The 16,321-nt window shown below is 52.0% G+C and overlaps 1 protein-coding gene across 1 annotated transcript; it reads left to right on the forward strand.

The window, feature by feature from the left end:
- The first annotated feature begins 104 nt into the window (after window positions 1-104).
- ORAI1 (ORAI calcium release-activated calcium modulator 1) lies at window positions 105-14,521 on the forward strand. The gene is made up of 2 exons (XM_044244329.1): window positions 105-616; window positions 13,317-14,521. Exons 1-2 carry the CDS (start codon window positions 317-319, stop codon window positions 13,923-13,925), a joined length of 909 nt encoding a protein of 302 aa, XP_044100264.1. The 5' UTR covers window positions 105-316; the 3' UTR covers window positions 13,926-14,521.
- The last annotated feature ends 1,800 nt before the right edge of the window (window positions 14,522-16,321 follow it).

Genomic DNA, 16,321 nt, shown 5'->3' on the forward strand with positions numbered 1-16,321 from the left:
ATGCTAATCAACCCCAGGCGGCGGCCAATCGTGGCGCGCGCCGAGGGTCCCGGCCGGGGGATCTTGGACGCTGGCTAGCGCGCAGGCTCGAGTCCGGGCGGCCGCCGGCTTTTGCTAGCGGCGCGGCGGGCCTGCGAGCTGGAGTTGCAGCCGCTTCCTCGACCTCCTCCTCGTGTTCGGCGGCCGGCCGGGTAAAGCCCAGCCCGCACAGCGGGCAGGCGGCGGCTGCCTCAGGCGGAGGCGGAGGTGCGGCGGAGGGTGGGGGCCGCTCCCTTCGCAGGAGCCCGGGCCGGCCCGCGCCTTTGCACCGTGCTCCATGCATCCGGAGCCCGCCCCGCCCCCGAACAGCAGCAGCCCCGAGCTTCCCCTCAGCGGCGGCAGCACCACCAGCGGCAGCCGCCGGAGCCGCCGCCGCAGCGGGGACGGGGAGCCCCCGGGGTCGCCGCCACCGCCAGCCGCCGTCACCTACCCGGACTGGATCGGTCAGAGTTACTCCGAGGTGATGAGCCTCAACGAGCACTCGATGCAGGCGCTGTCCTGGCGCAAGCTCTACTTGAGTCGCGCCAAGCTCAAAGCCTCCAGCCGGACCTCTGCTTTGCTCTCCGGCTTCGCCATGGTGAGCTCGGGCCTCCCTGCCCTGCCCCCTCTGCTGTCCTGGACGCTCCCTCAGCAGCGGCGACGGGGTCCACAGAGAGCAGGCCGGGCGGGCTGGGGGTGCGGGGCAGATCTGGGTGAGAGGTGTCGTGGACGCTGGAGGGGGTCAGGGGTACTGGACCTGAGAAGAGGTGGGCGACGAGTGACATCTGGTGAGAGAGACTGGGTGTCAGACAAATGTCCAGGGTTGGGGAACTCAGGTGCCTTTGAATGGGCAACTTTGATGCAGCAGGTGGAGAGACACAGCAGGATCTAGGAAGTAGATCTGTAAGAAGACAGTCTCCACTTATGTTCAGGGACAACATACGTTATTGGAAGGAAGGACGTGAAGGGTCTGATCTCGGTGGAAGCAGGTGTCAGGCGATGGGGAGGAGGAGTCGGACCCCTGAGCTGTCTTTCTTGTGACCCCACACTTGAGGCCGAAAGGTATTGGCCAAGACCTTTTATCACCTAGTAGAGGGGATTTCCTGACACTCTTTCTCCCACTGCATTTTCCGAGAGCCTCAGCCTAGTGTTTTGAAAACCACTCTCTGCTCTCAGTTTCTTCTCCAGAAACTTGCCACTGAGTCACTGGGTGTGGGGGAGGAGGGTGGGACATGTTCCCCTTGAATGGGCTTTCAGTTGATTTGGAGGCGTGGGTCAGGCACAGGTTCCTCTTCCCCTGCTGGGCTAGGCTGGAGTGAGAAGCCTCTGAAGGGTGGGGAGTGTGAGGCTGCAGGTTGGGCCGGGAAGTGGTCCTAAGGGTGCCCTCAGGCCTGGAGTCTTCCACAGCAGGGCCTGCAGAACGATTTGTGGTGATCACGATGTGACACCTGCCCGTGTGAGTGAGGCAGCCTCCTCTCCCAAGGTCTCTAGCCCGGAGCCCTCCTGCCTCCCCAGTGAGTGCGCTCAGCCCTTGGCCTTGAGGGAGGGAGTGTTTTCTTGGGAGTGTGTCTAGTACTTTCCCTGTGTTCTACAAACAAGTGGGCCGACCGTGGAGTCTGAACTCTTTAGAAGCCCTGAGTGGGTCCAGAGCTCACTGGGCCTCAGTGGAAAAGCCAGGTGATGGGGGGAGGGGCAGAGCTCACCGAGCTCACCCTTTCTTGCCTGTGTGACTTGAGACACATTTCTCTCTGCCTCTTGATTTCTGAATCAGTAAATGAAGGCTGCTGCTTAGAAGTAGCTCTGACTTCAAGAATTAAATAGAGGAAGCCCTTGAGAGGGGATGAGAGGATCGGTGTTTGTGTAAGGGAGTGGCACACTGGTTTTTGCTTTAGGTCATAGGATGGAATTCTGTTCTGTCACTCCCGAATCCTTGGAGACCGGTCTCTGCCTTTGCCTGAAGGATCTCTAAGACTAGCTGACCGTTAACCAATCATTCACCCTGTACTAGGCGTTGTTTTAAGTTCCCTGAACTTTCACACTAACTCCTCAACCACCTGTTGAGGTGGTTTTACCGCAGCATTTTCCCACAGCTGTACAGCTAGTCTGCTAGAGTCGGATTTGAACCTGAGTCTGCTGGCATCCAGAACTGCGCTGGGCACTTAGGCGTTTTGTGGTGTATGGAGTTCTGATCAGTGTCCAGCCATGGACATGTTCGGACCAGGTCTCCTAGGAAAAGAGAGAGCAGGAAAGTTAAGCAAAATAAAATGTTACAGTTTGGGGGAAGGGACTGACACCATTAGCTTTTCACAGCTGTGCTCTGGGTTTAAGATGGTGGCAGTGCTGTTCCCCTTTTTCTTGGGGTCATAAATTCATAGCTGCCCAGGCCCCTTCCCACTCCAGGAGAAGTGAGGATCTGATGGGTGGCACTTTCCTGCCCTTTGGAGCCCTCTTTGTCCTCGAGAGGCCAGCCTCCTAATCAGACATTCCTCTTCCTCCTGCTGAAAACACTGCAGGAAGTCAGGAGGCAGGGGCAGCCAGTGGCATTGGGTGAGCCTTGGCTCACCCAGATTTGTATCTTGGGGACCTTTATTTTCCCTGGTCAGGGTGGAGAAGGCTTCCTGGCTCCGCAGATGAACTCCCGAAGTTCCTCCAGCAGGGAGGGGCTGAACCCCATCATGGCCTCCATTCTGGGGATGCAGTTACAAACAAGAGAGGGTAACTGTTTGCTGTGAGTCTGGGAGAAATGGAGTTGGGGTGGACAGACAGACCCGAGAGGCAGGTCTGTGTGTGCCCCAGCCCCTACGACAGACACCAAGCCTTGTGAGTGAGCCTCTGAGAGAAGGGGGTGCCATAGGACCCAGCACCATGGAAACAGAGTGAGTGAATTTCCTGGACTATTCTCCCTTGGCCCGTGAGTCAGCACAACCAACTTCCTGCCCCCAGAGGGCTTCCTTCCTAGAGACCTGGAAAACCAGAGAGGCACTGATGTGACCTCTGATCTCCGAGGGTGGGAGAGTTGGCAAGGCTGCCAGGCTCACCTGTTCAGCAGGTGACATTGAGGGAGGGTCTCCCAGGAGCTTGGAGGGGATTGAGAGACTCCCCTCTTGTGGGTGGAAAGGCCTGGCCGGCTGCCCTGATGTGCTGGGGAGATAGGCTTTGGGATCTCAGACAAGCGGCTGTGTACTCTGGAGCCCATTTTCTCATGTGGACAAAGGGGAGACATACCCTGCAGTGCCATGGACTTGCCTGAAGATTCATCCAGAGTCCCGACCGGGCCCACAAGATATGGAGGAATTTTGGGGATCTGACCATATAAACCTTATCTGGACCCTCGCTAGTCTGCAGACAAGAATCCCACTCCTGACGGCATTCCTAGAAACAACAGGCCCATGCTGGGCTCAGCATCCAGACTCCAAAATCAGGGGCTCTGTGTGCCGGACATGATCTGCTGCAGGTGCTTCTTGAGCCGAGGGTACCCTTGTGGGCTGTGACTCGGGTCATCTGTGCCTCCCATTTATCTCTGTGAGAGGCGGCCCCCTTGGCCCAACCCTGTGTCCTGCAGGATCATGGTGAACCCATTGGCAGTGTTGGTTCACTGGGGAGGGCAGGCTGTAACGTTAGCCTAAGCAGAAGATAATTGGGAAGGTCAGTCTGCTGCCGTAAACAAAATGCTTTCCACGACCTGGGATCAATTATTTTTGGATTAGTTCCTTCCTCAAGTTCTCTGCCCGCGAGCACCCTTTTGTTCCCAGGTTCCAGAGCTGGGTTCAGAAGTTGCTTAGAATTTTTGTGAACATCAGTTGGAGGAAAGAGCTAAAATTGTAAGGCATTGAGCCTCTGGGATATGTTCAGAGTTCAGCGGGCGTGGAGATAAGGGAGACCTTACTCTCACTGCTCACGGGACTGATTACCAATAGTAATTGTTGCTTTTGTTCACTGGGGCCCTTGTCATAGGCCAGACATTGTGCTAAGCGTTTTACTTGTACCTTCTCTTGTGATCTTCACACCACCTGGTGAGGGTAGGTGCTTGTCCCAGGTGAAGGACTTGCCCAGGGTTCCTTGGCTGGTAGCTACAGAGCCCTGTGACCCTGGTGTAGCCTGGTTGCTGTGGAAGAGAACTTACCGGAGTGGTAGGAGGACAGAGGTGGGAGGGTCCAGTATGACCCAGCAACGTAAGAACGAGGACTGTGTAGTCAGACAACTTGGATTCAAATTCCGGCTCTGCTACTTATAACCGTGAGATCCCGGGGAAGTTATTTGATGTCTCTGGGCCTTGGGGCTTCCTTACCTGTAAAATGGGGATAATAGTAGTACCTACCTCATAGGGTTGGTGTGAAGATTCTTTTTTTTTTTTTTTAAAGATTTTATTTATTTATTTGACACAGAGACACAGAGAGAGGGAACACAAGCAGAGGGAGTAGGAGAGGGAGAAGTGGGCTTCTGACTGAGCAAGGAGCCCAATGTAGGGCTCAATCCCAGGAGCCTGGGATCAGGACCTGAGCTGAAGGCAGACGCTTAACCAAATGAGCCACCCAGGTGCCCCTGAAGATTCTTTGAGTTAGTATTTGCAAAGCACCTACGGTGTACCTGGCCCAGGTTTTCAGGAATCCCACTCACTCCTGTTCCCATGGGACTGCTCTAAAAGGATTAACTGATCTAGAAGAATATGATTCCAGCTAAACCTTGAAGTGGTCGAGTTAGGGCATGGGGAAGAGCCCACTGATCAGAGGAAGGGTTGGGAACAAAGTTACAAAGATGAGAAATTTAGGGTCTCAGGGAAAGGCAGTGGGGCTGGTGTAGTTTGGAGTTGTGAGTGTGTAAGGAGAGGCTGAAAAAGTTGAATCTAGTCAAGGAAGACGTTACTGGGAGGGCCTTGACTGCTTGAAAAGTCTGAACTCTTAGGCAGTAGGGAGCAAGGCAAGGTTTTGGAGGGAAAGAGTTACATGATGAGTTCTAGAATAATCTTTTTTTTAAGATTTTATTTATTTTTTTTGACAGAGATCACAAGTAGGCAGAGAGGCAGGCAGAGAGAGGGGGGAAGCAGGCTCCCTGCCGAGCAGAGCCCGATGTGGGGCTCGATTCCAGGACTCCGGGATCATGACCTGAGCCGAAGGCAGAGGCTTTAACACACTGAGCCACCCAGGCGCCCCTAGAATAATTTTGATGATGTTCCTGTTTACTAATTTCCAGGCATGAGCCTGGACCCTTCTCTTTCATTCTTATTTACTCCTCAGATCAGCTCTTAAAGGTATGTACTATAGATAGAAGAACTAAGGTTCAGGGCACCTGGGTGTCTCAGCCGGTTAAGCATCTAACTTCATCTCCGGTCATGATCTCGAGGGCAGGATGCTCTGCACTTAGTGGGGAGTCTGCTTCTCCCTCTCCCTCTGCCCCTTGTCCCGTTTGTGCTCTCTCTCTCTTTCAAATAAATAAATAAAATCTTTAAAAATAAAAGCTAAGGGGTGCCTGGGTGGTGCAGTCCGTTGAGCGTCTGTCTTTAGCTCGGGTGGTGATCCTGGGGTCCTGGAATTGAGACCCAAGTAGGGCTCCCTGCTCATTGGAGAGTCTGATTCTCCCTCTCCTTCTGCACCTCCCCCTGCTTGTGCTCTCTTTCTCTTCCTCTCTGTCAAATAAACAAGATCTTTGAAACAATATAAAACAAAAAGAACCCAAAAGCTTAAAAAAAAAAAAGAACCCTAAGTTTTATGGAAACACAGAGGTTAAGATACCCAGTTCGTAGAATTCATGGCCTGGTGGGTCTGATTTGGAGCCCTTTCTACTTACCCGCCCTCTGGCTGCCACTGCCGTAGCTGGTTGATAGCTGGGCCTTTGAATCCTTCCAGATGTGGGGTTGTGCACTCCAGACTGTTTATAAATGGAAATTTGTTGAGTGCCCCAAGGAGGGGGGAGCTCCCTGCCTAGCTGAGAAGCCTTTTGTAAAACTTCACAAATGCCTGTCATGACATTTCTGGAATTTTCAGCTGGGAACCTTGTTGAGTTCTGCTGGTTGTTGGGTTCAGGCCTGGCAAAGGAGAACTCTAGAGTTTCTCAAGGTGGCGTGATGGAAATAGGTGTTTGGAGTTGGGGTCGGGTCCCTTGGAGAAGTAAAGCCGAGAAGGTTGTGTATGAGCAAAAGCTACCAGGTTGCTCACTAATGGGACTTCTGGGTAGCCTTTCATAAATTTTATTTTTAAGTAATCTCTACACCGAACTTGGGGCTCGAACCCACAACCCTGAGATCAAGAGCCCTACACGTTCCACTGACTGACCCAGCCCGGCATCCCTTGAGTAGCCTTTAATATACTCCCCAGAAGGAATGCCGAAGACTGGTAGGACCACAGACTCTTTTCTTCCGAGGAGAATCTTGTGGGACTGTGATTTGGTAGCCATCCCTGTTTGGTTTTTGAGCCTTGGTCTAACCCAGAAATGAGCCAACTTTTTCTGTAAAGGGTCAAATAGTAAATGCTTTCAGCTTTACAGGTCACATAGTCTTGATGGTAAACTACTCCATTCTGCCATTTAATTAATTAGCTTACTTACTTTAAATATTTTATTTTATTTTTTATTTTTAAAATACTTTATTTATTTATTTGACAGAGATCACAAGCAGGCAGAGAGGCAGGCAGAGAGAGAGGAAGAAGCAGGCTCCCTGCCGAGCAGAGAGCCTGATGTGGGACTCTATCCCAGGACCCTGAGATCATGACCTGAGCCAAAGGCAGAGGCTTAACCCACTGAGCCACCGAGGCAACCCTAAATATTTTATTTCTTTATTTGTGAGAGGGAGAGAGCACAAGGAGGGGGAGCAGCAGGCAGAGGGAGAAACAGGATTCCCACCGAGCAAGGAGCCAGATGTGGGACTTGATTTGGGACTTGATCCCAGGACCCCCAGGATCATGACCTGAGCTGAAGGCTGATGCTTAACTGAGCCACCCAGGCGCCCCTCAGTTTTGCCATTTTAGCTCGAAAACAGCCACAGAGGGTAGAGAAATGAACGGATTTGGTTGTGTGCCAATAAAACTTTATTTACAAACACTGTAGCCTAGAGGCCACAGTTGGCCAACCCCTGGTCTAAGCAGTATCCACATTTTTGAGTGCATACCCCCCAAAAAAATGTTAATGCTAGCCTCAGTGTCAGTATCCTTACCGGTGAGATATGTCTTAATATGATACGTATATTATAAACACATAAAAGTACAAAATTAAAAAGTTGAGGAGCTAAGTAATAAATGAATGTCATTGGAAGTTCTTTTTTTTTTTTTTTAAAGATTTAATTTATTTATTTGACATAGATCACAAGTAGGCAGAGAGGCAGGCAGAGAGAGAGAGGAGGAAGCAGGCTCCCCGCTGAGCAGAGAGCCCGATGTGGGGCTCGATCCCAGGACCCTGAGATCATGACCCAAACTGAAGGCAGAGGCTCAACCCACTGAGCCACCCAGGTGCCCCTCATTGGAAGTTCTGATGCTATCTTCCCGATGGATGGATCGCCCATCAGAGATGTCAGGGGCCCCGGGGCTGGGCTGAACTACCCTATCATAGTCTCACCTTTGTTTATTTATTCAACAATATTTTGACCCCTAGAGGGACAAGCCCCAATGCTGAATGCTGGGGAAACAGATGGAAATAAGAGTGGGGGGTGGGGAACAAGTCGTGTAATTCTGTCTTTAGAACAGGTTTGGTAATTGTGGTAGTGGGGGAGCCTGTGACAGTACCCATTTCCCACCAGCGGGTGAGGCGTCCTGGCCTCACCTGGGAGGCCCCAGAGTGCAGAGGCGGGGAGGACACTTGGAAGGTAAAACCTGGGGAAGTTGGAATTAGCGAGATGTCCAGAAGGCCTAGGCCTGTCTGTCCTCCCCAGAACCTGCACGTTCAACTGTTTGGCTTATGACATAAATTTAGTGATTTGCACCAGCCTTTTTTTGTTTGTTTGTTTGTTTGTTTGTTTAAAATGAAAGAACAAAAGAGCAGCATGCATTGCTTATTGTAAGGATAGTCTCTATGGGGGGGGGGGCTTTCAGGAGAAGTGTTGTTTGGGGAAACTTTTGTTTCTTTTATAAACGTGTATCTATTTATAGAAACATTTGGAGTACTGGATTGTAGTGGTCAAAAGAGTTTGTAAACCACTAGACTAGGCCTCGATCATCTCTTAATAGATGGTTTGCACTTGAGGAAGGGCCAGCAGGCTCAGACAGCTCCCAGTGACCCTGGGTGACTGCTTGGCGGCCCTCGTGTTCCAGGCTGCGGCCACCCCCTCTCCTAAAAGAGTGAACAGTGAAGCCCAGGCTTGGAAAGGACAGGTGTGTCTCCCAACTGTGGACACTGGGATTGGGCCAGGCACGGGAGGGCTGCCTCCGAAGGGCCCGGACTTCCAGGCGCCAGGTGGTGGGGGTCTCCATGGAGCCCAGCAGGAGTGAGGCGAGGTGGTTGGCATCCGGGCATAGCAGGCAAATGCTTGGCAAGGCCAGCCAGGCCCCACCCGTTGCAGAATCACATGGTCCTCTTCTTGGCTCATGCTTAAAAATTGGCATCCCAGTGGCCCCTGTGTGGGGTCCAGGGACCAGTGTGCGGTGGGGCTGGCAGTCTCTCGTCCTTCCTATCCTGTTAGGCCCCGTGTGGTGAGGTTCAAGCAGGCCCTTGGCTGCCTGGGAGCTATTTATTTTGGGTTGACGGACCAGCACTCTGGCTATATTTACCTTGCAAAGCTGTTTGCAATCTGATCTGATCAGATCTCTCGGGGACTCAGCTGGGGCCTTGGGAGTCACCTGCCGGATTCCACAGGCCCTCTTGACTTTATTCTCTATGTATGTGTGGGGATCTCCCAAGAGGGAAGCATTCTGGAAAAAACAGTGGCTTGTATTGCTCTGAATGGTTTTTATCAGGATCCGAGATGCATGCCGTCTGTTCCTTCTCCACATTGTATCTTTCTGCAACCCCATGGCGCTGAAATTGGTCCCCGGTGCGGGAACAGTACACACAGCCAACCTGTATGGTCCCAGAAATTGTCGGGGCTGATAAGGGCGATGGGGTTTCCTCCAGAGCTTGGCATCAAGGCCTTTCCTCTTCCTTGGAGTGCCCAGCATTTCAGGCTTTGCTGTGCCTAGCCTTTCCGCAGATCAAGACCGGGGAGGGCTGGCAGGTTCTGGGGTCCCCCAGGCCAGGTGTGTCCCAGTAGCTGTGATTTCTCATCCTTGATCCTGTGAGTTTGACGAATGGTATGGAAAGGATGGTCTCTGTCCTGCCAAGGTAGCCATCTGACCCAGTGTGGTTTGGGGCACACTGTTTCCTTATGCCCCAGTTTGGAGCTGGGGCAGACTCGGCCCGGAGTGGGGATCTGACCTCCTCACCCATCCTGGAGGCCAGAACCTTGGCCCATGGTGTCTGTTTTCTCCAGCCTGAGCTGACAGTGTCCGGGGTTATTCTTTTTTCTCTGCCTTTTTTTTTTTTTTAAACAGATTTTATTTATTTATTTGACAGAGAGAGAGAGAGACAGCAAGAGGGAACACAAGCAGGGGGAGCGGGAGAGGGAGAAGCAGGCCTCCCATCGAACAGGGAGCCTGATGCGGGGCTGGATCCCAGGACCCCGGGATCATGACCTGAGCCGAAGGCAGAGGCTTTTAACCCACTGAGCCACCCAGGCGCCCCTTCTTTTTTCTTTTTTAAAATTTCATTTATTTCAGCAATTTCTACACCCAGCATGGACCTTGAACTCAGGACCCTGAGGTCAGGAGCTGTATTTTCTACCAGCTGAGCCAGCCAGACACCGCTGGGCTATTACTCTTCTGCTTCAAGCCGCCTGCTTTTCTTTTCAACTAAAATTTATTGAGTACCTCCTGTGGTCTGGCCCCGTGTTAAATGTTTACACGTCAAGACCTCATCTATCTTCTCCGACTACGTCTGTCTGGGCAGACTGGGTGGCTTCTGAACAACAGACATTTATGTCCTCCCACTTGTGGAGGCTGGAAGTCCAAGATCAAGGTGGTGGCAGATTCAGAATGTGTTGAGGGACTGGCTTCCTGACTCACTGCTGCTGTCTACCCACAGTGCCCCTCCCATCCCAGAAGGGGTAGGGGGCTCTCCAGGCTCTCGCTGTCTCTCTGTCTTTTTTTTTTTTTTTTAAGGGCACTGATCCTGCTCAGAGGGCTCCATCCTGTGTCCTCGTCACCTCCCAGAAGCCCTGCGTCCTAGTGCCATCAAGTCAGGGTTAGGATTTTATTTATTTATTTATTTTTAAGATTTTATTTATTTATTTGACAGAGATCACAAGCAGGCAGAGAAGCAGGCAGAGAGAGAGAGGGAAGCAGGCTCCTCGCTGAGCAGAGAGCCCAATGCGGGGCTCGATCCCAGTACCCTGAGATCATGACCTGAGCCAAAGGCAGAGGCCTTAACCCACTGAGCCACCCCGGCGCCCCAGGGTTAGGATTTTAAAGTGTGAATTTAGAGGGAACATAAATGTTCGATTGGTTGCAGCATCCTTATGGGAAAAGCATTGCTACGTTCCCCAGGTTCTAGAGCCAAGTGGACTTGAGTTCAGAGCTTCCGCTCGGTACTACTCACAACCTCTGGGACAGCTGACCTCACCTCTCTGGGACTGTTTCCTTATTTGTAAAAGAATAATAATGATGTGGGGCGCCTGGGTGGCTCAGTGGGTTGTGATCTCTGTCAAATAAATAAATAAAATAAAATAAAAAGAAGAACAACGATGTAGCTCATAATTATTAAGCTTACGATACACCAGGTCCTGTTCTAAGGTTTTATATTCTTTAGCCTGCTGAATGCTTATAACAACCATAAATGGGCCCCTGTTTTATAGATGCAGCACAGAGAGGTTGAAACACCTGTCCAGGGTCACCCACGAGCTTTGTAAGTGAAGGAACCCATTCATTCTTCATGGCTACATAGAGGAGAAGACACCATCTGTTCTGTAAGGGAGCAGACTAGTTACCTGTATGTGTCCCCCCAGTGCTCAGGTCAGACCTAATGCATCTGGACATTTCCAGAAAGTGAATAAATTTAGCCAGGGGACATGGGGCAGCCAAGCAGCGGGCTCTCCTGCTTGTCCCTTCTCTGGTTTCAGGTTCCGGGGCAGCAGGCCAAAACAGGAAGAGGAAGTGCTGGGGGTGGGGAGGTGGTGGCAGGAGGCACAGATTGCTAGAGGGTGCCCCCCTTTTCCAGCGTGGGCAGCAGGCCTGGTGACAGAGACCAGGGGGGCTTGGGATGTGTCCCTTAACTCCTTGTGCCCTGGTGGCCTGCCCTCACATGTGGGGTCTAAGAATTCTCAGGATTGGCGTTAGGCCATCAGTGATCTTAAAAAAAACAGTTGATATCCTGATGGCACTGCCCCAGGTTTGTAGGGATTCTTCTTGAACTTCTGGGCTGAACTGGTTATATGGTCATCCGTTGCAACAAGCGTAGGGCAAAAAGTCTGTGAATCTCATTGAAACTGTCTGAAAAGTCCTGTGAGTATATATATATATATACACCTAAACGTTCTAAGGAGGGTGTATCCATGATTTTCACCAGATTCTCAAGGGGGTCAGACCGCATGTTGGCTCTAGCCTGAGACCTGCATCTCGTCACGTGCCTCCTCTTACAGACAAGAGGGGAGGGTTTCGACCAGGGTCAAACAAGGAAGCAGGAATGGTTCTGGAGCCAGGACTCAGGCCCCCCACTTTGGCCTTGCTGTTCTGACATCCCAAGTGTAGCTCTTCCACCAGGAGGGTGAAAACCCCAGAGGGTTCCATGTAGAGGTAGTGGATTTGGAGATGAGGTTTCTAAGCTGAAAAATAATAATAAAGCTCACTTGCATTGAGTGTTTACTCTGGGCCAGGCTCGAAGTATTTTCCATGGGCCTGAGTATCTTACAAACAACTTAGTCCTCACAGCAATCCTCTGATCGTGTACCATTATTCCCATTTTACAGATAAGGAAACCAAGGCCCAGAAAGTTGAAGCAGCTTGCCCTGGAGCCTTATAACCCAAGAAAGGGCAGAGGGGTGGAGGTTCAAAGCCAGGCAGCATGACTGTAGAGCCCATGTTCCCAGTCACTGGCCCACATGGTCTTTCCAGGCCAAAGTAAGGGTACAGAAAGGTATAAGAAGTGAAAGCAAACAGGACCAGGCATTCAGGGAGAAGGAGAGCTAGGGGGGTAAGAAGGAGCCCACCCTCTCCCAGGGTGAGTAAGGAAGGGTTAGGGTAGCTGGTACGAGGCTAGGGGATACATCTCAGCATTGGTCCACTCAGCCTGCTGCATACACAGCAGACACTGTGTGAGAAGGGTCAGCATACTTGATGGTATAGTCATTGGCACTTGCTGCCCCAGTCCCTCCAGCCCGGGCAGGCAGACCCTGGCACTGTGCCCACTGCCCGCTCTTCCCGGCCCAGATCTGATGAGCTGCCTCCTTCACATGGGGGTGATTTGCAAGGCCCAGGTGAGAAGCAGCAGGTGGCAGACCCAGAACATGTCCCCGATGACCCTGGGTCCTCACGTCTCCAGGAACCGGGAAGCAGCTAGTGCGTCAGCTGTCGGGCCCTGGGCCCAGAGCGGGGGCTAGGGGGGCTGGGGAGGAGATGGCTTCCCAGCCACACTGCAGCAGCACTGGGCTCTGTGTCTTCTAGGAAGCTTCTGCGTTCCTTCTTGGTTGGCGCACTGTGTTCTCAGAAGGGGCCTGGCCTGACCTGGGAGGGCCTCCTCTCCCAGCCCTCTCCTTGTCCCTGGAGCAGGGCATGAAGGAGAAGCCTGTGCTGGGTAACGGACATGGGGCCAGCAGAGACGGTGGTTAGTGGTTGCTGCTCCTGTTCTTTCTTTCTTTGTTTCTTTTCTTTTCTTTTTTTCTTCTTCTTTTTTTAAATTAAGCTGTATCTGAGTAAAATATCCGTCACACTTACCATCTTAACTGTTAGTGGTGGTTGGGTTTGAATACCTAGCTGGGTGTTAGGCGCAGCAGTGACTGTGGGGGAGATGTTTACCATGTACCGGGGACTCTCATTTAATCGTGGAAATAATCCTGTGAACTAGGATGGGATATCTCGGTTTTACAAATAAAGACGCTGGAGCTCAGGAGAGGCTCTGTGACTTTCCCAAGGACATGTGGCTAGCAAGGATTCAGATCCGGCAGCCTGGGCTCCAGACCTGCTGTCTTCACTAGGACTGTCAGCCCTGAGTGAGTGGGTCCTGTTATCCCCACTACACAGAGAAGGAAACTGAGGCCCCGAGAGGCCAGGTACTTTGCCCAGGGTCCAAGAGCTTGATGGGGGGGGGGTGTGAGGGCCCTGGCACTCAGACTGCCTCTCCCCTACCCCCAGGTGGCGATGGTGGAGGTACAGCTGGATGCCGACCACGACTACCCGCCAGGGCTGCTCATCGCCTTCAGTGCCTGCACCACGGTGCTGGTGGCCGTGCACCTGTTCGCGCTCATGATCAGCACCTGCATCCTGCCCAACATCGAGGCGGTGAGCAACGTGCACAACCTCAACTCGGTCAAGGAGTCACCCCATGAGCGCATGCACCGCCACATCGAGCTGGCCTGGGCCTTCTCCACCGTCATCGGCACGCTGCTGTTCCTGGCTGAGGTCGTGCTGCTCTGCTGGGTCAAGTTCTTGCCCCTCAAGAAGCAGCCGGGGCAGCCCCGGCCCACCAGCAAGCCCACCGCCGGCGGCGTGGTGGCCAGCGTCAACGGCAGCACAGGCGGCATCACTCCAGGCCAGGCCGCCGCCATCGCCTCCACCACCATCATGGTCCCCTTCGGCCTGGTCTTTATCGTCTTTGCCGTCCACTTCTACCGCTCACTGGTCAGCCATAAGACGGACCGGCAGTTCCAGGAGCTCAACGAGCTGGCCGAGTTCGCCCGCCTGCAGGACCAGCTGGACCACAGAGGGGATCACCCCCTGACGCCCACCGGTCACTACGCGTAAGCCCTATGGGCCCGGGCTCTGCAGATCCCTAGCCTGACGCCGCTCCCCACGACCTCGTCGTGCCCCAGCCTCGTGGACAGCCAGCCAGCTCTGGGGATTGGGCTTTTGTCCAGGGGCAGAGAGTGGAGGGAAGAGGTTTTTTTTTTGTTTTTTTTTTTTAAGAGAAACGACTGCACTTTGAAACTTTCCTGTTCTTCCAGCTTTGGGCTCACCTCCCAGTAGGTGGCTGCCGGTGAGAGCCAGAGTGAGGACAGACAGATGCTCCCTTTGTCCCTCCCCCTCCCGTGTGTCTGTGCCACTTGATGCTTCTTGTCTTTTCTGTCTTGACCAGCCCCTGCCCCGTTCAGTGTTGTGTGTGTGTGTGTGTGCGTGCGCGCACATGCGTGTGCACAGAATTATATTCATAAGGGACACCTCTTGTGTGTGTATTTGTTTAGTCTGGACTGCCTGCCGGTACTTTTCCTGGTGCCCCGATCAGGGGAGACTCTATGCCAAAAAAAAACTTTTTAACGTTTGATGTTTGAAAATTTTCAGACCTCTGAAAAAGTTGCATGTATAGTGACTGAAATACATAGATCATCAATTCTTGTCATCTACAGCAGTTGTGTTCTAGGAATTAGCTGGTGTCGAACCATTGCTCCTGTGGGGTTAGGTTCCTACGGGCCTTTGTCTTGTATTCTGCCAGGTGTGCAGTAGGTAACCTTGTTTTATGTGTTTGTTTTTGTTTTGTTTCAGTTTTTGAGTAATCTCTGCACAGAGAGTAGGGCTCAGACTCACAACCCTGACACGGAGAGTTGCATGCTTGACTCACTGAGCCAGCCAGGCACCCCTGTGTGCATTTCTGTTTAAAGACACCTTACTCACTCATGGCTAACAGCACAGGATCTTGTACCTAAAGGAAGCTTTTCCAAAAAGATTTTTTTTTTTAAGTAATCTCTGCACCCAACGTGGGGCTTGAACTCAGAACCCCGAGACCCAGAGTTGCATGCTCCACCAAATGAGCCAACCAGGTACCCCACCGCCTTCTTTTTAAATAGCAAAATCACCGGGGTGCCTGGCTGGCTCAGTTGGTGGACTGTGCGAGTCTTGATCTCAGAGCCATGTAGTTCAAATCCCCTGTTGGGCATGGAGCCTCCTTAAGATAAAAATAAAAAATCTTTAAAAAAGCAGCAAAATCACCAACAAAAAGCACCAGGTGTGAAAAACGTGGCCCTAAACAGAGGGTGCAAGGACGCCTTTTTGGGAAGGCCGAGACAAGAAGGCAGAGTGGTGCCTGTTTGACCTCAGCAAGGAGGAGAATCACAAATACCAAAGTGGTGAAGGAGGAAGACGTGATGTCTGTCTCTCTCCCGAGCCCACGTGCTTTAGCTGCAGATACCATCCTTCATGCCTAAATGCTTCCTCCTCAAACCGAGGAGAGGACATTCTTCTCCCTAACCTCAATTCGCTGATCGGATTCAGGAAATTTGACCTTGACGCAGTACTCCTGAATATTTTCCACTTGTCCTGATCGTGTCTTTTCTAGCCATGATTTTTCCCATCAGGCTCGTGTGTTGCATTCACTTGTCACATCTCTCTAGTTGCTTCAAATTTGGAGCAGCCTTTCCTTGTCCTTTTGAACATCAGCATTTTTGGAGTCCAGGCCTGTGGTTTTGTAGAATGCTACCTCAGTCTGGTTTTCCCAATACTTTCCTGCAATTACAGTCAAGGTGTGTGTCTTGGCAGGAAGATTTATCTCTGTTTTGCAGATGGCAAAAATTGATGCCCAGAGAGGGTAAGTAATTGGCCAGAATTTGAACCTGGAAAGTCTGGTTCAGAGCCCAGGCTCTCACAAAAATCTTACATGCGAATTCTGTCTTTGGTTAAGAAATTGGAAAGTCCAGCCTCAGCAGCACTGGTCCACCTTCTCAAAGAGCAACAGCGAGAAGGAGTGGAGTTGTAGCCGCCCTCTTCCCCAGGAGATGTGTTTGCCATAGTCCCCACCACTCCCTCTTGTCTCATACCAGGCCAGCTTTATTTACGTTACTTGCCTCGCCTCCCCCGTGGTCCCAGAAACCCAATACAGATTGTGGTTTTATAAAAACAAAGTCCTTTAACCGAAGTGAAGGTTGGTTGGGGGAAAGTGTGGCCTTGACTTCTTATCCTGTGCAAACTTGGACATGCTAATAGCAGCTTCATGTGCTGAGTGGGATAGAGGACCTTTTTCTCCTATTGTAGCTTCTTGCCTCTATCCTGCATCACATGTACCAGGACCCACCTCCCCGAGTGGCCTGGACGGCCCCCTAACTGGGACTGAGTAGTAGGGAGCAGGGGCCCCTGTGTGAAACTCTCCAGTGCTCCCCAGAGATGACCCCGCCATCTTCCGTGCATTCCCCTCCACCTCTTCCTGCTTCTGC

The sequence above is a fragment of the Neovison vison genome, chromosome 3, assembly GCF_020171115.1.
Source record: "Neovison vison isolate M4711 chromosome 3, ASM_NN_V1, whole genome shotgun sequence".
In the NCBI taxonomy this organism is placed as follows: domain Eukaryota; kingdom Metazoa; phylum Chordata; class Mammalia; order Carnivora; family Mustelidae; genus Neogale; species Neogale vison.